The sequence below is a fragment of the Columba livia genome, chromosome 1, assembly GCF_036013475.1.
Source record: "Columba livia isolate bColLiv1 breed racing homer chromosome 1, bColLiv1.pat.W.v2, whole genome shotgun sequence".
Lineage (NCBI taxonomy): Eukaryota > Metazoa > Chordata > Aves > Columbiformes > Columbidae > Columba > Columba livia.
The window spans coordinates 183317073-183340201 of record NC_088602.1 but is presented as its reverse complement, the minus strand read 5'-3'; the positions used below and the strand labels follow the sequence as shown (position 1 = coordinate 183340201).

Here is a 23129-nt window from a genome sequence, read left to right as displayed (position 1 = left end):
CATTAAAAATGTGATTTACTGAGGACCCTGTCAGTGTCTGCCTCTGCATCTATTACTAATCAATATTTTCTTCAGCAGTCTGCTAAAGTGAAGTCTTATTTATTAAATTTGCAAACGAGGTAAAACAGAAAAGAATTGTCACTCTGAGATCAGGAATAAAATTGACAGTGTTGTTAACTATACCAAATATTATCAACTATACAGATACAGGCCAGGGAGTAATTGGTGTCAGTCTCTTCGGGGAAGCATTTGGATTCTGTATCAGGCCACAAGCTGAATATGAAAACAGTCATGGGATGCTTTCGCAATAAAGGCAAATAACCTACTGGAGTGTGTTAATCAGATTGTCCACAGATACATAAAGTACTCCTCTGACTTTATTTGGCATTGCCCTCAGCCAAAACATCACCTTGGCCGCTCCATTTAAAAAATAAGAAACAGCAGCTTCACTCCAAGAAAGATACAGAAATCATCAAAAATCGTCTCATTTTTTCTAGAAACTGGCTGGAGCTGTCTTGTCTAAGGATGAGAAGGCTTAGTGATCTCTTACAGGATCTTTGAGAATAACAGGACTCTGCTAGAACTGGAAAGCTGATCCTGTTTTGGTCTGGAAGATTGAATGAATGAACGAACGAATGTTTGAAGTCCTTTCAACATTGTTTTGCAGCTTTTCTTGATGAATGCACTCAGCTGAGCAATTCACTTTCAGGAGAATGGAATTAAGAAGGAGGTGATGTAAACAGGAGGAGGGAAACCACTTAAAATAGAAAAAAAGACAACGTTCATTGTTCGTGTTTGTATGATAGTCTTCATTTTTGCTTTTAAATAATACTTAATTCTGACAAAACTGTATCTGTTTGTTGAACACTAGAACTAATTAGAGCAGCGATCATATGATAACTGCTGGCTATTTTCAAGTTCTTGGAATCCTCTGGTGATTAAGGATATTGCTTCCAGAAGCAGGCTTAGGGTCAAGGAGTGGACACCGCACCAGAGAAACATCTGATTACAGACCTAATTGTGTTTCTCAAAAGGAAAATACCTCAAAACCCTAGAACTGAACAAGTACAAAAAATAAAATGGAAAAATGTATTGTATACAAGTTTCTCAACTTGAAGTTTAATGTTATGATAAGAAAAAGTTAAAATACTTTCCACTGAGAAACCTAATGCTCTCACTTATGCTGCATACAGGATTTCCTTAACCTATAGCTGGGTGCTCGTGACAATAGCAAAATATTTTCCAGTGCAGAGGAAACTTTTCTGCTCTTCTAGATACGATTAATGTGTACAAGGGAAATGGTGAATTTTCCCCTCTTTGATTTCTTTTTCTTTGGAGGTTGGGAGGTGGGTGGATTAAACCTGTAGAAGAGTTTACACTTTTTTTTTTTTTTTTGGACCAGCAGTTCTGTTAGTTGACATTAATAAATCTATCCCTCGGTGTGTGGGAAGAGGGGAGAAGTATTTTGCAGACAGCAACCATGATGATAAGTCCAGACTTTCCTTCAGCTCTGAAGGGAAGTATGTTATTTCTCTGTACCCTCACTGCGCTTCATCTTCAATATTAGGTTTTGGTCAGTAAATGCTGTAAGGAAAATAAGTCAACCTCACCTTTCCTCATTATGAAGCAGAAGGAAAGAGATGGACTGTGTCAGTTCTTAGCCTGTAAAGCTGGCTGCTTGAAACCCTTTGAGTATTGATAATGGCTATTAGAAATTGCTTTTTGCCATGGTAAAAGCTGACCACGCCAGCTTTAATATAGTTGTTCATTATTACTTAACAAGAAGAACTAACTACTGAATCTTTAATCGCTTTTAAATTTCATATGGTGTTTCTTTGGCAATTCTCCTCTTTTTTTTGGTCACAGTATTCAAAAATGAAGTTTCTCTTTCATTGCTGGAGATTATAAATAACTGAATATGTATTCATATTGGCTTTCACTGAAACTTCCTGTATGTGTCCAGCCCAAATGGCAGAGCAGGTGGGTCAACTTGAGCACGTTGTTTACTGTTTGAGATTCGTAGTATGGAAGACAAGTTTCACTGAGGAAATACCTATTTTTTGGTTGTTTTTAAGCAGAGACCTCAACTGGATGGCTCACCTGTCTCTCTGCCAGCAAACTTAAGCAGTTTACACCCGAACTGTTTATTTCTCAGTTTATGTAGGCTGCAGCAACTGTGAGCTCAGGTAGCATTTACATTGCACAATTCTGCACTAACAAGTATGTTGATTGTGGAGCTAATATTGGATCATCAAAGAATGAAAGCTTAAGTGTCAGTTAAAAACGGGGCCATTTCAGTTCTCAGAATTACAAGATAGATTCCTTAACTGTATTTCTCTTTGTAGGTAATTCAGGGATGTTCTATTTGTTACTTCAGACAGTTTTTAAATGTAGTCATGTTCATGTAGGTGCATGCTCGCAATCACGGCGTGATCAATGATGGCTTTTACTGGCCATGAAGTTAAATGCGGCTACATCAACAAGTGACCACGGGATGAGCTCCCGAGCGTGATACCTGTGGTGAGCTGCTGTGCCCCATGGAGGTGTGGGGGCTGTGGGGTTTCATAGACAGCTCCTCTGAGGCCACAGGAGCCAAAAGTGCAACAGGTAGTAATTCTGTCCAAATTATTGTACCTTCAGAAAGGTGTGAAATTGAGTTAAACCTCAGTGGTTTTAAAGTCCAGTGTTGCCTGAGGTTTTTTGTTTGGATGGGTGGATTTTTTCTTTTTTTTTTTCTTTTAATTCCCCATAGTAGTGCACAGATATGTGGACCAGAATCTGAATGTGAAGAATTTTACCCGGTTTTGGACATTCTTGTGGTTCTGGCCCCTCTGTCTCCCAGAAGAGAACCCCAGGATTAGGAGGTGCTTCTCCTCATGGTTGACTTTGGTAGTATCTTATGTGCAGACAAGGAAGGTCAGTTAAGAAGAATATAGAATTAGGAGAACTCGGTTGACATGGTAGACAGGGGTAGAAGGATGAAAAAAAAATAATGATTTGCACCAGTACCAGGAATGAGGAAGAAATGGCTTCTCAGTGACAACAGGAGCTTATACCACACTTCACAAGCACATGGTTTTCCTGTGCAACAGGTGTTAATCTGGGCAACATACCAGCTTCTAGTGAGTGAAAAGGTTGATAACATCAGTAGTTGAGGAGAGAAAAAAATACTTTCTCCCAAGGTTGTGGCAATGCTACGCTATTTAAACCACCATTTATTCTGGATGTTTTAAGAGATATAATGAGAAAACAACTCTTCGAAAAATAACGAGACTGCAAGATTCTTACAAAGTAGTAAAGTAGCTGATAAATGGTGAGGAAAAAGATTTCTTTTTTTTCCCCCTTCTTTTTTTTTTCCCCCTTCCTTCCTTTTTTTCCTTCCTTTTCTTCTATTTTTTCCTTCCTTTTCTTCTATTTTTTCCTTCCTTTTCTTCTATTTTTTCCTTCCTTTTCTTCTATTTTTTCCTTCCTTTTCTTCCTTTTTTTCCTTCCTTTTCTTCCTTTTTTTCCTTCCTTTTCTTCCTTTTTTTCCTTCCTTTTCTTCCTTTTTCTCCTTCCTTTTCTTCCTTTTTCTCCTTCCTTTTCTTCCTTTTTTTCCTTCCTTTTCTTCCTTTTTTTCCTTCCTTTTCTTCCTTTTTTTCCTTCCTTTTCTTCCTTTTTTTCCTTCCTTTTCTTCCTTTTTTTCCTTCCTTTTCTTCCTTTTTTTCCTTCCTTTTCTTCCTTTTTTTCCTTCCTTTTCTTCCTTTTTTTCCTTCCTTTTCTTCCTTTTTTTCCTTCCTTTTCTTCCTTTTTTTCCTTCCTTTTCTTCCTTTTTTTCCTTCCTTTTCTTCCTTTTTTTCCTTCCTTTTCTTCCTTTTTTTCCTTCCTTTTCTTCCTTTTTTTCCTTCCTTTTCTTCCTTTTTTTCCTTCCTTTTCTTCCTTTTTTTCCTTCCTTTTCTTCCTTTTTTTCCTTCCTTTTCTTCCTTTTTTTCCTTCCTTTTCTTCCTTTTTTTTTTTTCTTTCCTTTCTTTCCCAAAATGATGCACAGGAATAAGTAGTTCCAAATTGATCATATACTTATAAACAAACAATACAGGTGTGAAATACAAATTTTATTATCAGACCAGCAATAATTCAGGTGTTTTTCTAGGGTTCTTCTTTGTTTACTGATATTTCTAATCTCTTCCCTGGTAAGTTAAATGACTGGCTCCTTCTGCTTCAACTTTGTTAATTTTATAATTGCTGTCTTTCCATACTTGCAATCTCTAATAGATGGAGTTGGTATGGTTTCACAGTTTGTATATCTGGGAGTTTTGCGGCCTGGACTGCTGTTCACGCCTCTGTGTGTGATTTTGCTCCATACTGTTAAGATGTGGATTTTATTTCTTTATTCCACGTAGCTGCTCTTTGGTCTGAAAACAGCTCTGGTTACTCAGAATTTGTAACTTTTTGATTATAACATTTACTGAGTTTTTCTCATATAGCTGTCTTCCTGCTCTAAGTTTACTGTCTATATTATAGACTTTTTATGTTTAGTGCAAGAATGCAAGTGGTCTGCTTGAGCAAGTGAAACTTGCTTGCGCTTTGAGTTTGCTAGACACAGGTCAGTTTTGATCTTGAGGTCCTATGGGTATGTCAGCGCAGAAATGTCTCCAGGATAACTTTTTTTTCCCTTCACAGCAAGAATTAGTAACTTGGACATAATGTGCTGCTGTAATTATACATTTACCGATTTAAAGTTGTCATTTCCTACCAACTTGGAGTAAAGCAACGTCTATCTGTACCTATTTGATGGCGTATGTTTCCCTGTAAGGAATTCAACTCCAATGACTTTTCTTTCCTTCATGTCTTATATGCTGGAGAAGCTGGATGTATTTGGTACTTATAATATTGCCAACTCTTACCTAAGGCCTGCGTATTCAAAGTCCTTGTCTCATTTTTTTTTTATTTAAATACAGCATTATACCAACATGTCCTTCCCTGAATCTGTGATGTGAAATACAGTGTTATCTTGGTTCTGCTTTGTATAAGATGTTATTAAACTACACTTGACCTTATGTTTTCTGGAGTGTTTCCTTCAAACCTCTGCATTTTTGTTAGAGGAAAATTAAGTGAATTTCAAGAAAGCATCATACAAATGAATTGTTATGAAAACAACATTCAAACAAGTACTATTTCTGTTAAACTTTCTGTGCAGATACTTGGCTGGCACATCTAATTAAAAATACTGCTTTGCACAGGGTGAGTCAGGCTTTTTAATTTCACGGCAACAAATTGTTTCCAATTCTAGTTCTGTTTTGTGGATAAAATTCAGTTATTCTTAAACATAATTCTTGCTTCTCATACACTAATGCTGACTACTCATTGAAGTATGCAGGTGCAATTTAACTTTTTTAACATGCATTCCTTTTAAACTGGTTAACATTTCTGTTCAAGTAGGAGCAGATTATTTTGTTCTGGTTCCTATTAGCAAAATAATTAAGTATGGGAAAAATTAAAAGCCAAACTTTAAAAGCCTTCCACAATAGTACAGCTACTGCAGATATCTGTTACTTAAAAACAAAAACCACCCCAGGCAACCTCAATTAAAATTAAAAACTGGAGTATGTAAATTAGTCCATAAGCCTGGATTATGTTTCTTTTCCCACACATTACATGCCTTGCAAGACAAATGTTTCAAAGGCCTTTGCGTTTATGGAGAGCTAGTTAATAACTGTTTGCACCTTAGTGAAGAACTGTGGTGCTTGGCTGACAGCTGACGTTTACCGTCTGGTGGTGTTCTGACAAGACTTCTGTTGTCTTGCACTAAACGTTTATCCAGATAAAACTATTTTGAATCTGTTTACTCAGCTGTGATTTATGGCCTGATTTTTGGAAGTGAAACGCTGCTCAACTTTAATTACGTCTTTGGGTGTATTGCAGTTTCCTAAAACTGATTTAACAAAGTTGTGTAAAACCCAGATCTGTTTAAAAGCTGGCTCTACTTGTATCTCTTAAACATCTGTCTTGTGTCTTATTTATAGTAATAACTAAAAACAGCATTCTGTTTTTCTGGGGAATTTTTCTTTTTGTCTTTTCAGTGTATGCCGAGAATATTTTCAGAACGGTGGGAAAAGAAAAGCACTTGAAAAAGATGAAAAAAGAGCGCTTCTTGCTTCCAAGACCACTCCAGCTTTAAATGTTCCCCAGGCTCCCAAGGTTGAAGATCCCTTGCCAAACTTTGGCTTGACAAATCATGAAGCTGTAACAGAAGAGTAAGTTTTACTTGTTTTCCAGACTTTTTTTTTTTTCCCTTCTAGGTGTTATAAGACTTACCTGGATGTTTTCTCTCTATAACATATTAGATCAATCTGATGTCTTTTTAATAATTCAGGAAGGGCATTTTCATGTGAACATATATACATGTTTCAAGAAGTATTTTTATTGTAGTATATTTTGGTGGATGCCATGAAAAAAAAATGCTTGAGAATGACAACTTAGTCATCTTCATTTAAGTGTTAGAGCAATTTCACTTTCGTGTGTCATTGATGTGCAATGCAATTTATATTAAACCTTGAGGTGAAATAAGGGAGACGTTAATTAAGTTAGAATCTAATGGCTGTTGAGCATTGTTGAAAAGTCGCTTGTGTAAGTACTAAGTGCCAAATGTAAATATCAGAGTACTTAAACCTTTCTCTACATAAATAATTGCAGAGAAATTCTTGATTCCAATTATACACTTCAAAAGCAATTTTGAATTATAACCCGTAATTTTAAATGTCGTAGCTTTCTGATGACTGGCTCCGCAGAAGTTGTAGTATCCTTGAGGTATTTCTCTAACAACAGTTTTAATTTTGTTTTTGACCTTCACTCAAGTAAGAATTTTTTTTTTGGCATTCAGGAGTAGCTTTCTTATTTCAGTTACAGTCCCACCCTCCTTTTCTCCTTAAATAACATGGGTCATGTTTGTGGCTATTCCATGTGCGATGGAAAAAATTCAGTATATTTTGCAAGTATAATGAAATAATGAATGCATAAGCATATTATGATTAAATGTCACACTTATGGCTTCATATTCTTTATAGACCAGTTCCTTCAACTGTCTGCAATAGTGGTTTTTTTGTTCTGTGAAGAGATTTTTCTCATTATTGCATAGCATGTCTTCTGTGATCAGCACTAACTTTAAGTTACATATATTATTAGTTAGGAAAGGAACGAGCATGTTACTCATGTTATTAGCAGATGTCTGTCATAATGAGCTGGCATTTTTTGTGGTTGCTCATGTTTGTAAAGTAACTTGCAAAAGGCATAAAGATCTCAAATGTGTATATAGTTGAATAGTTACAGACAAAATGAAAACACTTTCCCCATTGTTGTCCTATTATGACAAAACAGATGCTTCCAAAATGAAGGTAGTGACTTCTCGTAAGCTGACTTGCCCTACCAACTCCTCTTTTTAGTGCTCATTTTGCCAAGTCAGCCTCAAAATGAATACCTGTTTTTAATGAGAACAGCTAGGTACTTTCACATACAAATACTTTATATCATCTGAATAATGCTGGCATCTGTTAACACATAATTTTAGCATTACTATAAATAACCATTTGTTGGTTCGTGGTGGTTTTTTTCTTTTTTTTAATCAATGGGTTTCATGATCACACACTACTTAAAGTTGATTTGTCTTCCGGTGGGAGGCCTTGTTGTGATAAAGCATTAGTGTTCTCTTTGCATGTGCTCCACATACTTTTTACAGAGTGTATAATGGCTGTTGTGGAGCTAATTTCACTTGAGTTTCCTCTTGTTAACAGTAGTCTTTAGCCTTATCTTTTGTTCTGACTAGTGTGTAGAGAAAGTAGTTAATAGTGGAGTTTTTATTTAATAACTTTAAAAGTATTTGTTAATATAGTGAGTGATGATGATTTTTATCTTCATTCTCAAAACTTTAAAAATACATACATCCGTAAAGACATACCTGCAAAGACAAGATTCATAATATTTACATGAGTAAGCAACAAATGGTAGTAAGGTTTTTTAGGTACTTGTACAGACCATAAAGCAACAAGGCATAGCTGTTCCAAATTACTGCCCAGAGAAGTCAAGATTGAGATTTTTCCTCTATGCCTTATAGAAGAACTTATGGGATTTTTCAGAGTGAAAATGGATTGTGTATTACAAAAAGCAATACCTTTCTCCTGAAATGCTTTTCTACCATGTCTACCTCCTTCTTGGGGAGGTCTCGGTACAAGGGATATGGGAGAACGTCCCACCACACACACTCTTGTTCAAATACTGTCACTCCACTCTGGTAATGTAATGCTACAAATAAGAGTTGTGGAGTTGTCCGTACGTATGACTAAGCCTGTGACTTTTTGTTTTACTCTGGTAAAGAGAGTAATTTTGTTCTTCCCGTACATAATCCTCTCTCAAGTAGTATTAAAAGCATGTTGCTTATGTAGGAGCCCTTTCTGAGCTTACCTTTACTGGCAAGCCATTGTAGAGATACTGTACTTTTCTTAGTAAAAAGGAAAGCTAGCTCAGGAATAAAAGGTTGCTCAGGTAGTGAAAAAGATGCTGGGAGATGTGGAGAGAAGTAGGAAGCACTCAGCCAGCACTTAAAGGTGATGGTAGGAAACATCATAGGAACCAGAACTGCAAATTTACTGCAATTCAGAAAGTCACTCAGCTACTTTGAACCCATTTCTAGTTCCTCATGTTGCTCACCGCTTTGCCAGATTAAAATTGGTGAGCCTCACAGAAATAACTAGCGTGAATAATGCCTTTTTACTTTCATCTTGGTGAAATGTAACACTGTTCACCGCACTTCCTTCCATCCCAGAATGAGTTCTTATGTCTCTAACATTACAATTGCTCCTTGTGAAGGTGGGCATCAAAGTGGCTCGGTCTTGCAAGATAAAAGCAGCTGTTATCTGCTGTTTAACAGCTCCTCCCTTCAATAAATCAGTCCCTGCTTTGTTCTCTTTTTGACTATTGTTATCTTTTTCTATCAAATTAAAGACTCTTACTTTTTATCCTTAATGGTAAAAATCATAACCTTTTTGGTATAGATTCTTCTCAGGTGATGGTTTGACTATCTCTTAAGGTACAACCTGTCATTCATTCTTTCATTTGTGTTTCAGCAAGCTAGACATGCCCATTGGGTATCTTTATGTGTGGATGTTATATAAGATTTGAGGCATACCAGTGTTCCCAGTCAGAAACAGATGTATAGCTTTGTTCTGTTTTTCTGACAGCAGTATAAGGCTTCTCCATTTTTTGCCCTTGCATCCTTGATAAATAATAGAGTAATTGAAAACTGTAAACTAGTAGATCAGCGCTTGAAGTGATTAATTTCAGAGGTAAAGTCACTTTCCTTACAGTCATATAGCTACTCTATCTACTTCCAAGAGAAAATGTCACTTACCTGTACAGCACCTAGTTGAATAATAGGTGCATTTTTAAGGGGGCTAATAATCAAGAGCTGTAGTCCATCTAATAAAGCTCCTGAAATAAACAAGTGTGGGATATATTTAAAATGCACTGATTTCCTAGGTTATGTACACTTTACCAGTTCCTGATGTTTAACTTCACATTTTGTTTTCCTACCTGTACACTGATGCATTGGAGAATAGTGAATTCAATATGTGTTTGGAAATTACCTGCATTGGCAAAGTACTTCCATTGCTTTTAATTTTGTCTTGACTAAAAATCACCAAGAAACAGGGGAGCTGAAAGGAGGACTTCTAACAAAGTCACTGGATCAGTGGCTGTCACCTGGATTACAGTTACATTCTGAACTTGAGGCACAGTGCTGAAAAAGTAGGTATCTGAATTGGTGGTCTGTGCCCTCTATATGTGTTCAGTGACCAAATCTAAAATGCTTCCAAATTATTTCAAGCACTTAGCTAGGATGGTGTTCCTCCTAGTAACTGGCAGCCTGAGGATTGCTTCTATGCGGTCCATTGTGCCTGTGTTCTGAGAGGCAGCGAAACCTGACAAGCAACAGGAAATCAAGACACAAGTGAGCATCTGAATCTCTGCTACTTCTAAGGTTTCAGAGTACATTTGCATTGAACTTGGACTACAAGGCTCCTTGGATGTGACACACCTATCAGAGTGAATTTGCCCTGAACTGAATGCCTTAGATGTCCATCAGTGTAGAAAGGAGTCTCTAGCTTCTGCTCAGCTTGGAATCCAGAGTTGTAGCTTTCCAGAAGTTTGCCCCAACGCTGTAGTAGTCTCAAGTTTTGTCCCACTTAACCCAATCAAAAACTCTACAGCCAAGAGTGCAGGTCTTGTAAGAGAGGAAGACAGAATACATCACAGTGATTTTTTTCACTCTACTGTAGGTGAAGTGGGCTCTTCTGGAGATTAGAGGGTTCTGGGTTGTGCTGCTAAATTTTAATCTGTACAAGTATTCCATCGAACACTTACAATGGAGGACGTTAAGATCTCTAGAGGCTGTTACTCTTCTTTATGGGAAGTTTTCTCTGCACTGTAGAGTCACATTCCCTCTTGTTTTTTCTGTGGTCTCACGTGTCTTCTCTTCTTTTGCTGTTACCATCGGACTCTTATGTAGAACGTGAGTGTACATACATTATTGTATTCAAATAAGAAAGAATCTGCCTTTAGTGTTTCCATTTGCTAGACAAGGAGACATGCTGGTCTGAGAAATTTCATACAAGCCTTATGTGGAAAAAGACACTACCTGACTTGTTTGTGGTTTGTGGCCACCAGGATGTCAATGGTCCCTCTGCAATCTTCAAATTCCTGTGTACAGTTTACACTGAGATTGGCATCCAAGCTGCGAAAAAATTGTTGCTATCATCATCATCCTGAAATCTCACTCAGTGCTAACTGACTCACAGGGTAGCCTGGTAATGTGTGCAGTTTTCACTAAAATTGTTGCATTATTTCTCTTGGCGATGCTGACAGAAGTATCCCCTGGATATCTTCCATTCTGTGTAGAAGCAAAATCCTTAAACTTGGCATTATTCTGCCGAATGCAACAAGAAATCTTTTCTTGCTTCTCCAACGTCCTCTCCTTGGTAGAACGCTGGGAGTTTAGGAGGAACACAGAGAGCCCGGATCTCTTTATTTCTGCTTATTTCTTTTCTGCAATATTCAATACTGCTTTGTTGTTGCTGTGTTGTGTCTGGTTTTGTTTGACTCCATAGCCCTGCAGGCCTGTTCCTGAAAGTTTTTGCAGTTGTCTCTCTAGGGCTGAATCTTTCTCAGAAAGATGACAAATGATATTTTGGAAATGCTAATTTGAGTTGGCTACAGAAACTTGAAGCAAAAAGCAACATTTGCTCACTGAAAATTTATCATTCTCTCCCCTGTGAATCACCTGTGAAAGCTGTGAGTTTGCGTTTGTTTGCCTCTATTAATGGATTCTGGGTATTCCAATATTGTAAAAATCTTGCTGGAAATTTTTAGCCACAGTCCTTTCAAGGATCCAGTAGAAAGAGCTCAAACTCTTGGGTGCTAGCGGTCTAAGGCATTATTGTCAACTGCTGGGTTTTTTGTGGTTTTGTTTTGTTCTGTGGGGGGTTTTAGAGGTTGGTTTGGTTTGGTTTTTGGGTTTTTTTTGGGTGGGGGGGTTGGTTGGTTGAGTTTTTGGGGGTTTTGTTTTGGTTTGTTTGGTTTTTTTGATATGTGGATGCACTCATAAAGTTGTGCTTTAAAGAACAGCTGGATGTAAAGTCTGTACTAGTGGACTTAAACAGAATGGTTTCACTCCAGCATTTACTGGTTTGTTGCAATTACGAAGAAAGAAAAAACAGCAGTGGCCTCCAAATTCAGATGGCAAGGAAAATAAAAAACTAAAGAACTGTGACTTTGGTTGTAGGATCTATTCAACAGCCAAGTTCTTGATATTAGCGACAATTGAGTGCAACATTCAAATTGTAATTATTTTAAGAGGGGCAGCGTATCAGGTTAGACAAACTAAGTGCCAGGATGAGGCAAAACCCAAAACCTTTAAATGATGACATGATAGCTGACTGCTAGTACTTCTCTACAGGTGGCTTGTCTTATCTGGTGCTGCATTATGTATACTGGTAACTACCTTAGTCATGAAGAAAATGCCCATGGTTGCAAACTTGAAGACCACAAATGTTCCTCTAGCCATTGGTCAAGGAGACTATCCTTTGGAAGATAACAATGCTTTCAGAGGCAAGGCAGCAGTCACTATCCTCAGAGGTTGTCAGGCATCTTTTTATCTTATATATTTTTTTTAAACTATATATTTAACTTAAAAGAACAATTATACATTGAGCTTCATAAAGGCATTTCAGACTGGTTTGGCAGTTGGTCACAGGTGATGTCAGAGCCTCCCAAGAAAAGGCAAATCTCATCTGTCAGCCTTCTGCTGTGCTATAAAGGGAACTTCCACCAGACAGTACAAGAATATCTTCTTGTTCTTTCTTTAGTCTGCTGTTTTCTTTCTGATCTCCCACTCCTGCAAAGTTGTTTTGTTTTACCCCAGGAGGTTTTGGACTGTGGTTGAAAAGGTGATGGGCCAGTTATTCAGTGTGAGGATTTTTCATTTTCAGTGACATTTTGGAAGGGTGCATGTCCATCTCTGCAGCATTCTGGAACTAAAATATATAAGTGTCCTCAGCAATCTGTCAACCCTTTTGTATCAGTCCAAGCAGTAAATAGTGATTTCTAAAGTTAATCACCCCCCTTTTTTTATCATTCACCTTTTATAGTTCAGTAGCATAGTTAAGTATTTAGCATGACAACCACTGGCCTTCTTATCTGTAATTTCACCTTGAACATTAGGGTCATCACACAGTGGCAGATAAGGAGATAGATTTTTGGCTCACTAAAATGTTCTCCAGAATTCTTATGAGATAGATCTTCATTTTTGAATGCTTCAGAAGTACTCTTATTAGGACTCTTTCCTAAACCAGATGGCTATTTTTGAGTATTTGCTTTTGGATATTCTAAAAGAAAACTAATTGCATGGCATGGAGTTTGTTTTTTTGTCTTTTGTTCTGTTTTCCCAAGTAGTTTTGAGGGAATACTTCTGTTCATTTAGATGCTTAGAGTAACTTCCCTACAACCAGAGGAGCTAGTTTTTAAGTTTGTGGCTGGACTGATGTAACTCTTTCACAGCATTCATTGAAAATAAAATTGGAGTGAACCTCCAGCAGTCATCCATTTTCAAGAAATATATTTTATTTGCATTATGTTAGCTAATTTTAAAATTTTTGTAGGGAATAACGAAATTATTTTCTTTTTAGGTTGGTTTGTTTGTTTACCTTGGAAGACCATTATGTGTTCTCTTGTCTTTATTAAACCAATTATGGCACTTCAGACGCCCTTTAAAATGAGACTTACAAGTAGATAGATCATAGAGTGTTGCCAGTTTCTCTTTTCAACTCCTGAAATTTTAACTCTGACTTGTGTGACTTCAACACCAATAAATACCACAAAAAGGAAAGTAGGAAACACAAAGCAATAGAGGAAGCCTGTCTAGCGAATACACAAGTGACCATTTTAGTTTCTTACTACAAGTGCACAAGTTAATAGTAGAACATAATTCTTCTGCTTGACGACCATCTGCTTCACTGATGGAGCTTGGTTCTTTGGGTATCTCAGCAATTAAAATAAGGCATTCACTTCTGTTAGTCACTCCTGTGGTGTTTTTTGCATGAGTTATCTGAAATTGTAATTCAGAATATATAGCTTCAAAAATAACATTTGATAAAACTGAATTCTTGCTGTTTCTCAGATTGCTCCACTCCTTGGGGAAGATCAGATTACTTGATGTTGGTAGCTGCTTTAATCCATTTCTGAAGTTTGAAGAATTTCTGACAGTTGGCATAGATATTGTTCCAGCTGTTGAGGTATGTAATGTCTGCTGAATTTAGTATAAATTTGATTCTTGGATATTTTAGAATGCTTCAAATGACTGTTAAAAAAAAATAGTATGTTTAATGCTTAAGTATGTATCCCAAGTATCTGTGCTTTAATAAGAGCTGTGGCCCTCCTACTACATCCTTTACCAGTTGTGAATCTTAAAATTGGAAAATTTAAGTAGCCATCTTTCAATGGCATTTCAGATGAGTCCTTTTCTCTTTAAAAGGCATAAATAAAAACTGAGTAGGCTTACACTTAAGCATGAACCTCTCAGAATTTGCATTTGTTGACACAAGGAAATGACCAGTGACTGTACTTGGTGAGTTTTTCTGGGGAGTTTTAGTAAGCAGAAGTGCACTGTAAGGGGGCTTTTCTGTTTATTACTAGAAATATTACTGAACTTCCACAATCCTGCAGAAAAATTTATGAGCGCTTTTTGGGTAAATTACTTCATTTTTTCTGGGTAGTAAGGTTCTCAAATGCATTAATTCTGCTGCAATCATATGTTCTTTCTGTCTCTTGCTCTTGACCCAACTTTTGACAGTCCTAATAGCCTTTACAAACCAAGCAAAATGATGAAGTGGAATGAAAATTAAAAGATACAGAAAGGAATAAGTTTCTGACAGAAAACAGAAAATCCTTTGACCATACACATCTTGACCACTTACAGTTTAAAATTAGGCTCTATTAAAATCAGTGGCCTAAGGTAACCCTCTGTAGAAGTGGAGAGATGAGAGGAAGCGTACGAGTACAATAATACAGTTAGCTTGAAAGTAAAGCTCTCTTATTTGCCGCAGTGTGGTTTACATGCTAAATGCATGTTATTTTGCTGTGGTTACCAGGTTGAGTCCACTAACACCTAATGTCTACTTTCATGTATGTGCTTAGAGATCATGAAATATATTCTTGAGAGGGGGAAAAAAAAATCTGAGTCGGACAAATTGCTTTCTAAAGCAATTCAATGCTGTTTTCATCTAAAACACAAAGAAACTTTGAGTGGACTCCATCTTGGCTGATTTGAAGGTATCAGTTGTCTAAACGTGATTGCCTTCCAACACTTAGGAGGCTGTAGGACACCTGCGCAGGGCTGTTGGGCATGACATGGGATGTAAAGGAGACACATGCCAGCGAAGTGGCAGCCTATGGCTGCAATATCTGGCAAGTAAATTTCCAGCTAAGATACATAGATCACGGGTTCTAAGTTCCAGTTACAGTCAGTGGGGATCTATTAAAAACAGTCAGTGAAACCTTAACACCTGCTGTTCCATGCTGAGGTGAATTCTGTTCTGACCCTATGGACTGTACTGGCTGCCTCTCCAGTGGCTAATGGGAGCCCAGGCACCTGAAATTACACAAGCTGAATCTAACCATTAATTTTTGGGTATACATAGTTAATATTTTGGTATCTAGTCTATCGTGCTGTTTTCATAAGAAAACTACTTTTGTTCTCATGAAAATCAATTTAAATGTACAGTGACAAAAGCCATTATTGGAAGAGTCCCAGAAAGGTTACTTGTATGGATGTAATGGAGAAATATGAGTAATCCAGGACAGACAACAGGAGAGGGAGCAGTCAGGTAGCTGCAATTTCTGTGTGCTAACCAGTTTTTCAGGCTTTCTCCCAGTACAAGGGAACAATAAGATAATTGATTTCTTGTCACCTGACATTGTTAGTACCTTGGCTTCATGATGGGAACTCCCCAACATGCTACAGTACAGACCAATGTAGTTCCTGTGAGGTGTGTCTCGGGCTCACCAGCTTCTCATACGTCCACCCTCTTGGATACCTTGGTGTGTTCAGGGCACCTTGAAACTCTGCTAGCAAATGCTCTTAGGGTGACATGACATACGGTTTGTGCACTCAAACACATCTGCTAGAATAAGCTTAGGCCCACCTCCAAAACCAGAATTAATAAGCCCCGAGATATTCAAGATTACTCTACTTTGAGCTGTATCAGCACCATAACCTCCTGACTAAATTTAATCTTTAGGCGAGCAGTTGGCCTGGGCTGATTTAAGATTTCAGAATAACAGCCAGAGGGTTCTTAGGGTAGTGAATGTCATCTTCTGGCCTGAAAAGTGGATCTGATAACTTGAAAATAGATGAACTGGTAAAATCTTCTGATTTAGCAGATCTTTCATGTAAGATACCAAAATACTTACTGAAACACATTGAAGCATAGGGCTTCTTAGGATGTTGGTTTCTTCAATAATGTTGAATAGAGGGTTAAATAATTTCTTCTTTAATAAAAACAGATTAATCCATATTCTGCATATAGAAATGCTTTAGATATAGATTAATTAGCTGAGTAAAATGCTTCATCTAATTTGAGGAATAAGAAGGATGTAATTGTAGGAAAATTAGGAGAGGAACTGAAATGTTAATTATATAATAAAAAAAAAAAATAATGTCCTGAAAATGATTAGAATCCCTGTTTCATATACACAGAATATAAACAGTAGAGATATTATTATAGAAATATATTTCCTTTGAAAGGTCTTGTGTTTTACGGGGTAGGGGAACTGCACAAAGATTAGTATTCTCTTTAGATGGGCATTCTTCACTCATTTTCAGTGTGTTGGTATAAGGTACACAGATGGAAACATGCACTATTAGCAACTAGGACAAGAGAAACTGAGACTGGGATAAGCAGAGCAGGTTTCTTGACCCAGTGTTTTGTTGGCTGTTCCTTCAAATGTTCTACTTATAACAGATATTCCAGGGTACAATTAGCAATGGTTATTTTCTTAGATGAGTTTAATTTGTCTACATTAAAAAAAAAAAAAAAAGGCAAAAATTGGGATGAAAGAAGAATCTCCACTTTGGAAAATCCAAATACAATTTCATACTGCTATGAAACATGCTGAATATGCAGCAGATGTTGTATTGGAGTAAATAGAGTCTGAGACAAAAAAGAGGCTGTATGGGTACTGGAATTAAAAATTAGAATATACAAGTAGGATTGTGTTATTAAATGTCAGTGGATGCACAGAGATGTGAGTGCTGTTTCAGTGTCTAGGAGGACTGTAAGATCAGTTCAAGACTTGTATATCTACAGTTTAGTAGCAGTCTCCAGTTTTGTCCTAAAACTGCCTGCAGAGTTCAGATTCCACTTGAAACATTCGACTTTAGTTCTGAAATTGTCTTTAACATTATTTCTACATGACTGTTTTATGAGTATTTTCCCACTACTCACAAATACTTGCAGTCTGAATAGTTTTTTCAATTGTATATGCATAACTTCTGAGTCTTGCTTCTAAGTAAAGTTAGCATGTTGTTCTGAATAATTATTCTTCAAAGCACTTCTTTTTTTAAAAACTTACCAGACGATATCATGCAATTACTACTGTTAATTTCCTGGTTTGTATTACAAGGAAGCAGAAAATAGCCCTGCAGGTTTAATGGTTGCAATTAAATTATTTTTATTATAGACACGTAATGCAAGTCTCTTTCTTAATTTTTGTATGTTGGAGGCCAAGATTAAAGCTGCTGAAAAAAATGAATCACAGGGGTTTTTTAACATTGAATGCTTTTTCTAATTTACTGCATACCCTCAGAAGAGAATGTGATTTTAAAATAAACAGAAATTACATTCTTTTCTACTTGGAAACAATTGTGCATATCAGTTGTTTTATGAATACCTTTACAATAGTGTTCTTAGTGATCTTTGTTGAATCTTGTTTCATAAAACACACTATAAGTATTTTCATGGCATGACAATGCAGGAGATCTAACTCCATGTTTCAGGTGTGTTCTGCAGAACGTTTGTGTCTGCTTTCATGTTCACTTTCCTGTTGAGAGTGTCCGTCATTCACTGCACATTCTCTAGGCATTAGTAACAATTTTTGTTGCTGTCATGTCAAAACCTTGTATCTCAATACCTTTTTTTAATGAAAGAAGTCAGTCCTAGGTTTTGATAAAGTGTCAAAATTTAAATGTAGTGAGTAGCATACTATTATTCTTATTTTTTGAAGGCTCTGTGATTAAGGACGTTAAGAATTTGTTATTCTGTATGTTGTATTGTGGTGTCATTTCCTGTCTTTGACAGCTTGAGTGCACAAATGATGAACAGATTAATTTATAGGCCTTACATTATTTTGATAATTGCCCACATGTGTACCACTACATTTCAGATCTACAGCAAGCTTAAAGCATGGACCTGCACCCCTGCTGCAAAACAGTTAGTGTATGGTAATTTTCTAAGGCATATTGCCTTGACATAGCTGCTTTGTTTCTGTACCAGTAAAGAATTACACTTTTTTTCTCAAGTTACCAAGCTAAGTTTCTTGGATTTTTTTTTAAGAACTAGTGGAAATACTGAGGTATCAAGTTTAGTTTCTAATTACTAATTTCAGGTTTTTAAAAACCTATAAAAGGTTTCCAGCATCTGGAGAAACAGTAGCAAAGTTGGCTTATACCTGTTCTTAAATAATTTGTGAGATAGTTGATTTGATACTTTGTTCTACTTGGCCTAATTTCCTTTTTTAAAAAAATAAAATAAAATAAAATTAACAGTTCTAGACTATCAATCTCTAGTAAATTACTGCACATCTAAAATTTTGCTTTGCAACTGTGAAAGCTCTTATAGCAATATGTGTTATTGTTATTTTGGATTGCTTGATTTAATAGCAAGAGGAATGTTCAGCTGGCTTGACATTTCCTCAAGGGAATTGAGAGGTTGTCATTGATTTTTTTTTCTATGGATTTGGATTGTATTTGCTCTTTAACCTTGATGTTTGTTTGGTCTTCTGTTTTTCTTATTCCACCAGAGCGTATACAAATGTGACTTCTTAAATCTTCAGATCCAGCAACCTCTCCAACTGGCACAAGATGCTATAGATGCCTTTCTTAAGCAACTCAAAAATCCCATTGATTCTCTGCCTGGAGAACTGTTCCACGTTGTTGTTTTCTCACTCCTCCTTTCTTACTTTCCATCGCCTTATCAACGATGGATATGCTGCAAGAAGGCACACGAACTTCTCGTATTAAATGGCTTATTGCTTGTAATAACTCCTGATTCATCTCATCAGAATCGCCGGGCTATGATGATGAAGAGCTGGAAAATTGCCATAGAGTCCTTGGGTTTTAAACGCTTCAAGTATTCCAAGTTTTCTCACATGCACCTGATGGCATTTAGGAAAACGTCCCTGCAAACAACAAGTGACTTAGTTAGCAGGAACTACCCAGGAATGTTGTATATCCCACAGGATTTCAACAGTATAGAGGATGAGGAGTATTCCAACACTTCCTGCTACGTTCGGTCGGATACAGAAGATGAACAGCTCGCTTACGGTTTTATGGAGCTACCTGATGCTCCTTATGACTCGGACTCTGGAGAAAGCCAGTCTAGTTCAATTCCTTTCTATGAGCTAGAAGATCCTATATTGCTTCTAAGTTAATGTAGTCATTGAAGCGCCCTTTCAGTCAAACCTCTTGCTTAAACTAATTTTGCTATACTAACATGAGCTCAACACACAAAAATGGTTTGCATAGAGAAAATGCAAAGGTTTACAGAGTTTGCTATTTTTTTCTACTTTTGAATTTTAAAATTTATTCTTGTATGAAAGTGAAGAAATACAAGTTTTATGCAAATGACTCATGTCATAGCATAAATTGCTGTTACTTTCTTTAGATTCGTATCACTAATTTTTTTTCCAGAAAGGTACCATTCTTTTCTTTAGTGCTGTGAAGTGTGAATTCTATTTAATTTGCTAAATGTTGTTTCAATATTTTAACTCAATGTGGTTGAGCTTAAGGCACTGGAGTTGGTGGGATTCTGAGAAGTATATGTAGGAAGAAATAATTTGCACTTTAATTAAATGTGCAGATAGGTTAAGAGACTTGGTTACACATGTCCCTTCTTAATTACGGAACAAAACTTTTTCTTCCAAAATTTGTTTCACTCTGGTTAAGCTTGGGCTGGAGGAACTATAATGCTTGCACGTTTGATTTTATGTTCATTGCAGTCCTATTGAGATAACATCAAATCAAAATAACACCAAAACACTGGAATATTTTCATCCATAGTTACGCAATGAAATTACACAGTATGTGTAAGTAGTAGTTAGACTTGAGATTTCTAAGGAGGTTATCTCCCTGCTCAGAGGAGGATGGGTACGTCTAGGCAGTTATGTTTCACTTCAAAATTGGAACATAGTTTTGCCGTTTTACAAGTGTACAAGCACTAACAGATATCAGTATTTTCCCAATGGTGGTTGTCTGTATTTTCTCCAAACTGTGTTTTTTGGGGGACAGGGTGGGTTTTGTCATGTTTTAAAGTAAATTATTTATGCCTTTTAAAAACAAACAACTTTTTCTTTAATTGTCCTTACTTGTAGACCTCCCAAGTTATACGGTCACTACAGACCGATTTTGTAAAAAGTTTTTCAAGGGTACACATATTTGCACAAAGCTGTGTATTCACACCTCACAAGTGAAGCCAACTTACACTATTTGTTTGCTTATTTGGACCCAAACATTTTCTAGTTAAATAAAAACTCCACAGCTGTCTGAAAGCTGGTCTGCACTGTAAGGAGATGGAACAGAAGTGCTTTGTATCTCTTAAGTTTTTTAACTTGTGTAATAAATTTGTGAGTTTTTGCAGGAAAGAACCAATTCTGTTCAGTGGTAAAAAATAGAGGATTCAGCATTAGTTTCGCTTAGATTTCCTTCCATTTAAAAATAATGGCCAGAATTTTCAGATGTGAATGTTAGGCTGTTAAATCTATATGTAAGTGCCTAATAATAAATTATTTGAATGAGGTGCCACATCATGGTTTGAAGACTGACCTCAGCAACGTGGTAGAAATATACTAATAGATAGTTTTGCAGATGGTTATGATGAAATCTAACTTACACCATATTAACCTACCATGTTGTATGTATAATACAGAAGCTACCAGATAAACTGAAGTTGTAGCATGGATTTTACAGCAGTTGCTACAAAAACGAAACTTACTCCTTCCATTGAAGCTTTGCACTGTGTCAGAGTTTGACCTACCTGTTTTTGTTTTTTCTTTCATATTGTTTCCTACAGAGTCATCCCGCATTGGTCCTGCTTACACTCAAACATGATCTGGACTGCCATATTTTATTCTTTAACGTAAGCTTTTTGTGTCTCTCAAATGTAAAGCTTACCCTAATATCCGAGTCAAATTTGTTAATCAATCTGAATGATATAGCTATAAACAAACAAATTATATTCTGATGTGTTTAAAAAAAAGAAGTCTATAAGTCAGTATTTGCATCTAATGCTTTTACCGCTTTACTTTCACTAAAATGTTTGTCAGTCAAAGCCTTTCTTCTTCCCGGTTAACCACTGACTGCAGCAGTGCTCAAGTTAAAGGTAAAATATTGGTGCTATAAATTCAGCTGTTTATGGAAGCTTAATCTGTGCATACTTCAAAGTGTACCAAACATTTTAACTTATACTCCTTTTTTAAAAAAAAGTTATATGCTAGCCAACATATGTTGGCATTGGTTAATGTAAATTGATTTGTGATTCATACAAAAAAATCAGTTCAGACCAAGATTTATCTCCCCAAAATAGTTAAAAGTATTAACACTTAAAACTTAAGCCTCTTTGGCAGGTTGGTGACACCATTATATTTGTGGTTTAGGGACCCAGGATTCATAACAGCTTGGTTTTCTTGCTGCTCTTTCTAAATACCTAAAGTGTTTTGTTTGTGTTTTGGGGTTTTTTTGTTGTTGTTTGTGGGGTTTTTTGTTTTTTTTTTTTTTTACAAGGGACAGTAGACTGTTGTGGAGGAAGAAAGTGGGATTTACAGAAATACTTATACCTCCCTGAACAATAAAGTGGTGATATCAGGAGTTGTTGGATATTTGGTTTTGATGCGAGAAGAATGTTTCTAGGTTGTATTTGAAAATTATGACTGTGCAAGAGATCTCTCATTCTTAAGGTGCTGGAGAGAAAGTGGAAAAAATGTGTATTCGCATTTCTGTTGTCTTTATGTCACTACTTTTTGTGAACAAAGCACATTTATTAAAAAAATTGAACTGAAAACCTTTTTAAAAATGGTTTATTTGGGTTTGGAGGTGTCCTTTTTTCTTTCTGTGCAATTGGTTTACACTGAATGCCAGTGAAACCGATGCATAATTATATTCCTTGTTGTCAAGAAAATAGTTGTGTTTGGTTTGTTTTATAAACAAAAATGGAACTTTGGAACATTTGGAACTTGGGTTTCAACTTACACATCTCAGTTGGAGTAATTTCTTTACAGCAGGGTTTTTGGAGTTCCTCCAGTTGATCCTGTATCATGTTTCTTTGCCCGTTTAGGACGAAGCCACTTTCTAACACAGTTCCTCTCTTTTATCTCTAGATGTTAATAATTTCTCCTCTCTCTCCCTGAAAACCATTGCAGCACCTGTTGAATATTTGCTATTTGAGGTCATCGCGGTGTTTTTGTACATGGTGATTTTGGGTACTGGAGCGCTTGGCAAAGGGTGGCAATGGGAAGAGGAAGCCCAAGGACCAAGGCGGATGTGAGCAGAACGGAGCTGTGTCCCTGGCACTGCAGAGCCCGGCTGGTGTCCTCTGGCCTCTTACTGGACAGTGAACATCAGCACACCTGATTTCACACCTGTTCTCAGTATTGGTTCCTGCAGAATCTTTCTGTCTACATCAGGGAGGCTCTTTGACTTGCTGTAAATATGATCATTCTAAGTTTCTCTCATTGTATCTCCAGGAGCCAGCAGCCTATCTTTTGATTCCTTGCATTTGGGATATGTACATATTCAGGTTTTCTGCTCTTTATTCCTGATTTACTCAATTAATTGTTTTTTACCTGTAGAATAGCAGGAAGTGTTTTGGTTGGTTTGTGGTGGTGTGGGGTTTTTTTTGTTTGTTTGTTTGTTTGTTTGTTTGTAGAAGGGTTGCATTTCACAAACTTGCACAGAAACTTAATTGGGTGAGGATATTCTCCAAGAAATTCAACAAATAGTTGCTTGAAGAGCATTCCTAAATCCCAGCTGGACGGATACAGCACCAAGTGTTGTCCATGATGCTGGTAAAGCACCTGGAGCAGGTGACATTTACTGAGCAACTCAGATTTCTGCTGTTCTGCTTTTTCTCTTTCTTTCCCCACCACCCCACCATGTAACATTTAGGCCTGTCGGCCGTTTTTATTTAAAATTTGAAGAGGGGTATGAACTTTGGAGGTGACCGTGGTTCATGTGAGTCAGTTGTCTGAAAATAGGCAGGAAAGACTGTCAGAGTTGAGATGTCCGAGTATCCAGCCGCTGCCGGTTTGTATTTTGAAATACAAACACTGTTTCTGTTACA

The 23129-nt window shown here is 36.8% G+C and overlaps 1 protein-coding gene across 1 annotated transcript in view; it reads left to right on the top strand.

The window, feature by feature from the left end:
* The window catches only part of BMT2 (base methyltransferase of 25S rRNA 2 homolog), a 37238-nt gene extending 15387 nt beyond the window's left edge, over window positions 1-21851 (top strand). Inside the window, exons 3-5 of the mRNA XM_065048736.1 lie at window positions 6060-6233; window positions 13700-13814; window positions 18598-21851. Of these exons, the coding sequence (XP_064904808.1) occupies window positions 6060-6233; window positions 13700-13814; window positions 18598-19227 (919 nt within the window). The 3' untranslated portion in view covers window positions 19228-21851. The remainder of the gene's footprint in view (window positions 1-6059; window positions 6234-13699; window positions 13815-18597) is intronic.
* The last annotated feature ends 1278 nt before the right edge of the window (window positions 21852-23129 follow it).